At 39.1% G+C, this 10,584-nt stretch overlaps 1 protein-coding gene across 1 annotated transcript; it reads left to right on the top strand.

The window, feature by feature from the left end:
- The first annotated feature begins 644 nt into the window (after window positions 1–644).
- On the top strand, window positions 645–9,678 carry LOC139739017 (acetylcholinesterase-like). The gene is made up of 10 exons (XM_071649632.1): window positions 645–779; window positions 1,086–1,262; window positions 3,122–3,281; window positions 4,281–4,358; window positions 4,952–5,070; window positions 5,242–5,409; window positions 5,952–6,403; window positions 6,801–6,995; window positions 8,607–8,788; window positions 9,563–9,678. Exons 1-10 carry the CDS (start codon window positions 645–647, stop codon window positions 9,676–9,678), a joined length of 1,782 nt encoding a protein of 593 aa, XP_071505733.1.
- The last annotated feature ends 906 nt before the right edge of the window (window positions 9,679–10,584 follow it).

Here is a 10,584-nt window from a genome sequence, read left to right as displayed (position 1 = left end):
TAGACGCGCTCACCGACCGACTTACCATTATTATCGTATACCGAAACGTCAATGGATTCAATCGGATATGGACAGACTGACGTCAGGGCATTCATTGTGTTGACCTACCCATTCAATGGCGATTTCCCCTAATCACTTTTCACTAGCAACCAAGTGTCTTCCTATCATACATTTTCTCCATAACTGAACATGCTTCACTTCTATCGGAATAACGTATTGTTTGGGACCGAATGTGATTTAGAAGAAAAGCTTTGTTCAAAGGGCGTTTTTAATTCTCTGCCATTGAGCGACTGACCGGCAAATAATTTCATATGAATAAGTTCATAAACGATAAAAGGTAAGATTTGAAGACGCCAAATAATGATTGAACAGCTTATCATTATTCAAATTTGTTTTAAAATTACACGTGTTTTGGATTCACAGACATTGTGATGAAATAACCTTTGTACATACAAGCACGCCCTGTGTCGTACGGTAAGATTTATGACGGCTGTTCTGATAACATATGTAACTTAGCGTGCCTTACAGTCGAATCTATAAAGTGCGAGTCCAAAAAACACATCTACACTGGAGTTATGTTTGTGGGCAGACAGGGACGGAAAATGAACACCAGGACCTTCACTTCTTTTCTAGTCGTTCTCATAATGGAGTTCTGCATTTGTAAGAGTGATGCAGACAACCCAAGAACGAAAGTGAGTGAAGGGGTCGTGATGGGAAAAACAGAACTGTTCACTGAAAATCAGTTCATCAATGTTAGCGCTGAGATAGACATCTATTTGGTAAGTGCAGTCATGATTGTTCAAAGGCTTGCTAGTAGTTGAATTATATTGTTAAATAATAACATGCCACTCATAAAGTTACACCGAGATGACGTATGTGAATACCACAAGCCATCAAATTTAAACTGCTAATCGTTGATCAGGAACCCGATCGTCCCCTTGCAGACAACATCATGCCTATCTCTAAATTATATCATTTTAAATGTTTTGCAAAGTAAAACAAATGAAAATTAAACCTAGAAACACAACATGAAGAAGCATGTGAGTATAGTATACACAATGCGGGTATCACCTGCTCTCACCCAGGGTATTCCGTATGCTGAGGTCCCAGTACGGTTCGAACCCCCTGTGAAGAAGATTCCGTGGGAAGGCGAGTGGAACGCCACTTCCTTCACTCAGAGCTGCTCGCAGGCACCGCATTTATACTACCCGCCATCAAACGAGGATTGCTTGTATCTTAACGTGTATTCTCCTCATCCAAAGGTTAGTAGAGAATATGTGTGTGTGTGTGTGTGTGTGTGTGTTTTGTGTGTTTCTATCTGTGTGTATCAAAACTGAGTGTCCTATACGGAGGTTTTTTTTATGTGGTCATAATACAATTCATAGTTATGTATCTTTACTTTTGCCACTTTGTCTTCTTCTCGTACAAGTCGTATGGCGCAGTGTGATGAGTGGGTACAATTTACTTCGTGTTATAATTCTCTTCAGGCAAACCTCGAGGGGTCGCCATCATCAGTAATCATTTTTCAACTGCACCTGATCTCTAGTGTTAGTTAGTATGGGGAAGAGAGGCGGACACTTCACCCTCAGAACTACGATAACCGACCAAAGTTTAAAGAGCAGACTTTACATTATGTAAAAAATCAAACTGTGTGAAAGTTAAGAATACTCAGCTGAGAGAAGAATGTTTCATGCTAATGAACATAGGCAGAAAATAGTTTGTGTGTCCCAGTATGCACTGCGTTGTTTGATGATTCCATCTAAGAATAAAGTGCAGATGAACCTTTACTACATTTTTTTTTTTAGTTAACAGGAGTACATGTATCTAGACACAGTGAAAGACTGTGCTAGCCATTTTAAACTTTGGACCCATCCACAGTTTGGAACGGCCAAATTTGGGTATAGCAATTGGGAGATCTGGTGGGTCTTTGTTGTTGTTGTTGTTGTTGTTGTTGTTTATTTGGGTTTTTCACCGTTACTCTGGTGGAAAACTTTCGGTTTCTAGACTTTTTGTCAATAGTGGCTTTCAAGGCGAACAACTCGTCAACCAATAGCCGTGGAACATACTTCTACGGAACGATAAAACCGGCGAGGAAATAGCTAAATATTGGGCAAAACAGCAACAACAACAAAACATTCACGTAACTGATCTTGGGCCAGAGATAGTTCTCTCAACGGTCTGATAGTAGAACGGATGGATACGGGGATTGAAGTGGAACGTCTATCATCGTCTAAATCAAAACCCATTTAATAAGGAGAGAGAGAGAGAGAGAGAGAGATAAAACCAACAGACTCCTGACCAACGGCCAGACGGGTAGAACTGTTCTTAATCTTGAAGTCTTCAGGTGCCAAAGGTGACTCTTTTCTCGGACCTCCTCAATTACAATTACAATGACCTCTTTCTCATGGTCTTTTAACGTGAGGGCCCACCTGACTTCTCCTCCATTGAACCTCTCTAAGATCACGTGATCAAGGAGTCCCGTATGGTGTCCATTCTTCTGGTATTGGGACATCCTCCTGTGGGACATCTAGGGCCTAGTTCCTCTGACATGCCTGGGACCACCTCTGGGACTTCTAGGGCATCTGAGTCTGAAGAGTTTTCTCTGGGAAGAGGAGTTGGAAGATCAATCACCTGGCTTTAGAAGGCTTTGGATCGCTGCCAAACGCACTCCCATTTCTTAGCTGGCATTATGAAATGAAGTGCGATTGTATTCCAAAAATGATAGTCTTTCGAGATGATAATGTTTCAAATGCATAATTTTAAAACGAGCTTTGTGGACTGTCGTATATGGGTTCATGGACGGAGCTTGGCCTTTCAGATGGAAACTGGATGTTGACATGCAGACGTGGGCGCAGTTCCCATGTTTTTTTTTCCAGCTCAAATCGTTCTTCATAAAAAGACCGTACTTAGACGTTTGATGTTGGTTCCAGACATTTTCCAGACTTATTTGAACATTATTTATCATGTGCCCTATGCACTTTCCATGATAAAAAACGAAAAGAAAAATAGATGGCCTCCGTCTGACACCGTCTGACTTAAACATTTAGGCAGAGTTAAAGACGGAATCGTTAAACGGGTATGGGACAGGGCCTTTGACTTGGATATAATTTTGACTCTCCAGCCTCTCAATACAGCCGTGATGGTGTGGATCCACGGTGGGTCATATATCATGGGTACCGCTATGACGTGGGACTTCTATGGACTGCCATTGGTTGCTGTAGGTGACGTCATTCTTGTTACCCTAAATTACAGACTTGGGATATTTTCACAATTTACCACAGGTAAGTAAATATTTTGTTCTTAACAACAGATCATGCTGTTCAAGAGTATTTTAGACACTTACACCTTAGAGTTAGAAAAACAAACAAACAAACAAACATTATAGCTTCATATCTTTTTCATATCTTCCTTGGATTTGTCACATTGTATACGCTATCAATCCAAAAACTTGTCCAGAAAGAGAGAGCAGTAACCATCGACTAAAGGGAATTTGTCGGGGCGTCAGAAAATTAATAGTGTCCAATGGCAGATATCAATCGTTAGTCTTGCACTATTGAGGAATATGCATGATGTGTATTTTACGTGTAATTATTTTGCTTTCAAAATAATCAAAAAAATGCGTAATGCATAACTATCTACTTTCAGTCAAAAACATGAAAAAAAATCAGTCGCAACATTCGAAATGGGCACCCAGAGAGGTGCCATGTTTCTTTGTGTTCTGCCATTGAAGTCGAAAGAAACCCCAAACAAACAGAAACAAGCAAAAACATAGACTGAAATTACTTTTAGAAAGGTCTGCCAATAGCCATCTGTATTTCGCTGTCTGTACGTGATTCCAGAACATTTGCTTTACTCGTTTTATCTCATCGTAATTTTTTACCGCCTATTTGTCGTCATTGTTCTTTTTCCCCATTGTAATTATATCACATTTTCTTTATACTTTATGTCATTTTCGATTATGTACTGCAATAATCTTGGTTCGCATATAGGTATTGTCTTTATTAGTATACTTATTCTAAAGGATTTATTTTCCTGTTCATATAGTGATTTTACTCGAGATGTCTTAATTTTGTTGTAATAATTATGCATGGACTTGCCGTAAAAAAAAGAACAGATATTGCAGATAGGCATTTCGTCCGTGTATGAATAAGCAAACATACTTTCACACGCGTATAAACTACTGGGGAGGGAAAACGCTAGTTGCAATGTTTTCATTCCTCGCTTTTCCTCTTGTCGAGCCGTGTTTGACGTAAATAATTGAACGTGAAATCCATCTACAGGAGATGACGAAGCACCAGGGAACTTTGGTATGCTTGACCAGCAAATGGCCTTAGAATGGGTCAAAAACAACATCAAAGGTAATATACTTCAGCACTATAGTTTGGCAATCTTTTTTTGTTGGAATATTTAGTTTTTAGCATAAATGTGACTTCATTTCGTTTCTCATAAACTCACACTTCTTAATGATTGCACCTACCTCGTAGTGAGACGAGAATTGTGGATATAAATTAACTTGATTAGGACAGAGCTTTTACAGCAATCTCTATTTCCGTGTTTATAGTTAATCGAACATTTGCTAGATGTCTTGAAACAGGCAGAATATCGAATTGGCAAGACACAGAATTGTTCTCCTACAACATTGTAAAAACCAATGCAATGAAAAATATCTATTCTCAAAAGCCAAAATTCTATTCTTTTTTTCCTGATCTTATCAAAATATTACAGACTAAGAATGACAACGGAAAGAGAGGTTCAATGTTCAAATCTATTCTAATTTTCATCAAATGAACAGAGAGAATCATATAAGCAGATCGTATTATATCATATTATTTGTTATAGTTGCAAAAATGGTTTTTCCTTTTCGAACGCTGCTTTTCAAATATTGAAAGAGAATTACGTATTTACAGCCGTGTTAGGCCAAGTGCATGTTTTCCCTCGAATTTATTGTCAGCATTTGGCGGTGATCCGAATCGAGTAACCATATTTGGAGTGAGTGCCGGTTCATCGAGCGTCAACTACCACCTGTTGTCGAAACAGAGCCGAGGATTATTCAGCCAGGCCATTATGCAGGTTTGAGCTATGCCTAACATTTGTCTTAACTCTTAACTCGCTGTTTTCATCAATGCCACCACTATTCATTCTTGTATTTATCAACTTTTTGTTGTTACAATATGTATGACACAAAATTCGTTCATTCTTGAATATACACACTTACAATGTTTATTATACAATGTGCTACAGAGTGGAAGTGCGCTTGCGTTTTGGGCCTTCAGTAACGATACGACAAAGGAAAGAAATAAAGCCTCGAACCTTGCACTAGCCATGGGATGTAATGTGACCAACTCGACTACCATGGTTGAGTGTCTGAGAGCCAAGCCTGCAGACGATCTACGACGTTCTGCTGATAAGGTAGCTATCGACATTTTTTATGCAATGCACGTATCACTATCCATCGCACAAATTGCACTGTGTATACCTAATATAAACGGATTGAATTTTAGGACTTGTTTTCAGTGCATTCTCGCCACTTACCTACTTGTTAATGTTATACTGGTATAGGCCTACAATGTGAGATACGCTCTAAGATGATTCCCTCTAGACATTCTATGGCAACAGTCAGTTTTCTTTCACTCATGTACAACGCCCATGCTGTGAGGAGCGGTAAAATGCCGAAAATCTTAGATGGGGATGAGTACGATGCTTTCTTTGCTTTGTTTGTCTGTTTTTTTGTTGTTGTTTCCTTTTTCGACTTGCACTTGAATTTCAGCAAATTCGTTTCTACACTTGTTGAAGAGAAAAAAACCCCACTTAAACTCGAATATGAGAGATGGGTCGGGAAAGTAGGGAGGTAAATATAGAAAAGATCTATTACAATACATACATGTACTTTTCTCCCCCATAAGTGTCGTAAATAACGATTTCTATATTCTCGTGATTATGTACATTGACAGATTTATGGTTCCTACACGATTTATGCTGACGGTCGATTCCTTGAGGCATCTCCGTCCACTCTCTACCAAGAAGCAGAGTTCGCTCACGTACCCATCATGGCTGGTATTGGGAGAGATGAAGGAACTCTTCTACCCTACGAAGATTTACTGCAGTACCAAGGCAGTCCCATCCCTCCATACTTGAACGAGACTATGTTCGAATACTACATGAGCTATTTCACGAACTCTTTAATGATTGCGACAGAAGACAAAGCCTTAGTGCAGGCAGCCATCTCACAGGAGTACGTCGACTGGTCGCACGCTGATGACGTCGGAGCAGACTACTTCACATCCATAGTCGACATGGCGGGCGACGTCATATTTGCTTGTGCCAATGACAGAGTCCTGCGGTTCCATTCTCAGGCTAATGACACTGTCTTCTTGTACTACATGACGCACAAACCGACTGCCACGTGAGTCATAGTCCTCAGTTCTAATGTTACATCAAATATATACAATCGGCAGGAAGTTCTCATGAAAACTAGATATTATTCAGAAGGGTGAAGGTTCAGGTGTGAGTTTCTTCAATTTGTCTCCCTCTACAAGGGGTTCATCGTGTCACTGCCGACAGCCAGGGACAGCCTGGTGGTAGTGTCTGTGCCCGGAAAGCAGTATACAGATGACAGGTTCGAGTCCCACTGGTTCCTTTTACCCGACATGTTCGTAAATTCCAGATCAGCATTTGCGATCATAACAAAATCAATTTGTATAGAGGTAGACAAACTGGAAGAAACTCACACCTGAAGAGGTTCTCATGTTCCAACAAGATTGCTGTGTAACCGCCACCTCGTCCTTCTTAATTGCACGCAGGAGCTACTCTCAGCGAGGTGACATCGTACCTTTCACACCATGGATAGGAGCCGGACACGGGGAAGAGCTCATGTTTGTGTTCGGAATGCCTTTCATCGAGCAGCTACGAGACATCCATGGACACACTATGACAGATGACGAAAAGGCCATGTCCGTCAGAGTCATGAAATTCTGGACAAACTTTGCAAAATATGGGTAAAATGTTGTTTATACGTTATACCTACTGTGTGATCCGGTTTATTTTTAATATCCCATTTTGTTTATACCTTGCTTTCACGCTTTTTCGTCAAATATTAGTGTGCCTTTAAACATTTCGATAATTTTATTTTGACACTGTAGAGAAAATTTCATTAACGGATATTTGTAGGTACACTTTTGGCCCAACGCAATTCCAGTTTACCCATTCAAAAAGTGCCCCCTCCTCTGCAAGTAATATCTTCCATTATTATCCATACAGAGGATTTTTAGAACCCAAATACAAGTGTTATTTTGTCGACACACCTCATAACCTCCGACCCACTTAGAAAGTTTGTTGAACTCGACCAATGTTTTTTGCCGAGGCGACCAATATTTAAAATATTGGACGGCAAGAGGGGGATCCCCCAAAGTTTTTATAAACTGAACAGTGATTGGTTGAGATATATACGAGATGACCTGAAATATGAAGTAAAAACGTCTGTGATTGGTCAATCACGGATTAACTAAAATATCGTTTCTTCTAAAATTCTGTGCTTATACAAACAAATTTCTGATAATATCAATTGGTTGAAATTGTTTTTCATACAATTTTTCAAAATATCACTTTCATAACAGGAAATTGAATTTAGGTTTGATGAAAACAAGTTGCCTTTTTTTTTTTGTACGTGCAGGCGACGATTGATCAGCTCAGCGCTACTGCTAGATAGCCCGTGCGCGATATACATAGCCGGCCGCCGCTTGCATTTGCATGCGCGATATGCATATTACAGTTACTGTACGGACATGTACGTTATGTGTTACTTAGTATAGTAGGACTACAGTACTAGTAGCCTTATTCGATCTTTCACGATCTACGGTAGATGTGACGTGAATTGTTTCTCAGATCTCGGATACAAATACTAATTCTGGTCTAAATTAGCTAGATCTCGGCCTAACAGTAACATGACGGCTACCTTGGATACATAGATCACTGTTTTATCAGAGACTGAAGTGGATTAACTTGCACTGAAGAGTGTACATGTACCATACTCCAGTAGCAGACCATATACAGCACTCGGAGACAGAAAGGGTAGGCCCAAGTGTAAACATTTTTTGCTGAAATCCTCTGTAGGATAATAGGCCTAATGATGATGTTGGATGTCCCATTTTCGGTTAATACAAGGAAATATTGGACTCGCTAAGCAAAATATTGGACTCGTCTTCGACTCGTCCAATATTTGTGCATAGCTCGTCCAATATTTCCTGTAATCTCAAGGCCATCCAATATCATATAAATGTTCTATGTATTGATGATTTACATTCTATGAGAATAAAGACAACATGCGGACAGAATCATATCTCTAGAGGTTAACAGTGAGACGTTCCATCGTTGACTAGCTAAGGTGAGCAAGCCAAACAGACCAACGTTTCTGTCAACCACAGCTATTTTGAGATCAATATAACCATGATAACGCCTAGATGCCGATGCACAAGTATGTTGGAAAATGCTCACGAATTCAAAATTCATTATGACATTGACATGTACCTAACTCCTTCTCATTAAAAGAAAAATACTCAAAGAAAGGCACATTACAATGTATAAATCGGTATACGCCTTAATGCTTTCAGCGACCCGAGCCAGTCATCAGAAGACGGGAATCGAGGAGAGGGACCGGAAGGCTGGCCAGTCTTCACCATTCCCGAACTGCGTTACAAGGAAATCTCTCTGTCTATGGGGGATGGACGAGCAATACGGGCCAGACAATGTAACCTGTGGAATCATCACATCCCATCACTGTCTGCTTCTAATGGTCAGTTGAGTTTGTATTCAGGTATCTCGGTTGAAATGACCCACTTCATGTTAGCAATAATAAACGCTCTTATAATACTACAACTGTATGCTATAATAATTTTACCATAGCAATATTTGACAAGAAATTAGCTAGGGTACATCGCATTGTTCTTAATGTGGTTTATTGCAATATACGCGTCGGTGCACGTCTCTACGTGGAATTCGTTTTTGACAAATTATCATTTGCTAGTTATTGCTATGATCGAGGGACAAACTGCATTAGAAATTAGCCATTTATATTACGCGGTATTATGCCTTTTCAGAGGAGCGCTTTTAGTTGGTCCACCTTGTTGCAACGCAGCCCAAAACCCTTACTCCCAGAATATTTCTATCTCTATCCTAAATTGCTTCAAAGATCGGTCGACCTTTCCGCTCATTTACAAGCAATAATTTCAGGAAAAAGATATTAAGTCATGTCATGGAATCGAGAAGTGAGACTGGACTTAACCATGTTCAATTAGCTAACTGTATTAGATATTTCTATGCAGTTGATGGATGCGTCACAAAAGAGGCTTGACACATACAGCGTGCATCAATCTACTTTACTGAATTTACTGTTAATTGTTGACAACGTCAATTGTTATCATGCTGCCAATATGAAATGTAGTGTATAAGAGAGGAAGTTTTAAAAAATGCATGTGATAAGAATTGCTGCAGGAATAATGTGAATGATGCCGTCATAATGAAATCAACTTGCACGTTTATACTCTCCCTTCAAACAAACTACCACAAGATCTCCTGGGCGAAGACGAAAGGGCATGGCGTGAGAGCTACGAGGCATGGCGACAGGAGATGGAGTCATGGCGAAGGGAATTCAAGAACTATCAGGATCAAACATTATGTCCTTGATTAGTCTTGACGTAGTGATCTTACAAGTACTTTACTTACTCGGGATACTTATTCTAAGAGAAAGTAAATGATCTTTTCAGGTCTTTTGGTGCAGAGAAAAAGTTTTTCTGTCTGACCGTCGTATTTCATTATAATTATTATAACAAAGACTTTTGATCTTCAGCTAAGATACATACTATCCTACATCGCAGTAGTTTAAGTTAGTCCCCGGACTCTTTTTGATAGGTGTAATCATAAAATCTATTAAAGTAGCAATGATTTCAATACTCTGTTTCTGTGTTCACTCTCTATAGTCAACAATGCCTCGCAGCTATACATAGTACATTTTTATCACTGCTCTAAGGCGCTGGATTCAAGCATGACGTTGTGAAAATAACTACTGGTGTCTTCTGTCAGTATACTTGTAATTCATTTAGTTCAATGCGTTTTATCGCTTACAGTCTAACATCACAGTTTTTGTTTTTACTTTCAAAGCACACCAAAAATAACAACCAATTCACAGAAAATGGATAATTATTTGTTTATTAACTCAGAGCAGCTAGATTTAATTGCTCGTTGATTCAAAATGAGACCATTGTTATCTATTGCGCTTTTATTAATTTATTCAACATTTCAAAAATGGTATATTTATTCTGTGTTACGTGGTGAAGATTCTATTGTATTAATTCCCATCATGAATTGAATAGAATCAAAATTAGAATGATGAGTTTCCTAAATTGTCAAAGTGGTGTGGCTATTAAGAAATTGGCTTTGACAAGATGACATTGAATAATGTACCTTTTTTTAAGAGTAAGAACCTGTAACACTAGCCATGATCCCTAAAAGTATGATCAGATGATCAGATACTGAATAAGAGAACTTTGAGAAATACTGGAGTATTTAATGAATATCAAGCTATTACTATTT

Source organism: Diadema antillarum, unplaced genomic scaffold (genome assembly GCF_040938485.1).
Source record: "Diadema antillarum isolate AM-2024a unplaced genomic scaffold, OU_Dant_1.0 seq00000779_RagTag, whole genome shotgun sequence".
Taxonomy (NCBI): domain Eukaryota; kingdom Metazoa; phylum Echinodermata; class Echinoidea; order Diadematoida; family Diadematidae; genus Diadema; species Diadema antillarum.
The sequence above is the reverse complement of the archived record's forward strand: the minus strand, read 5'-3'. Positions and strand labels throughout refer to the sequence as shown.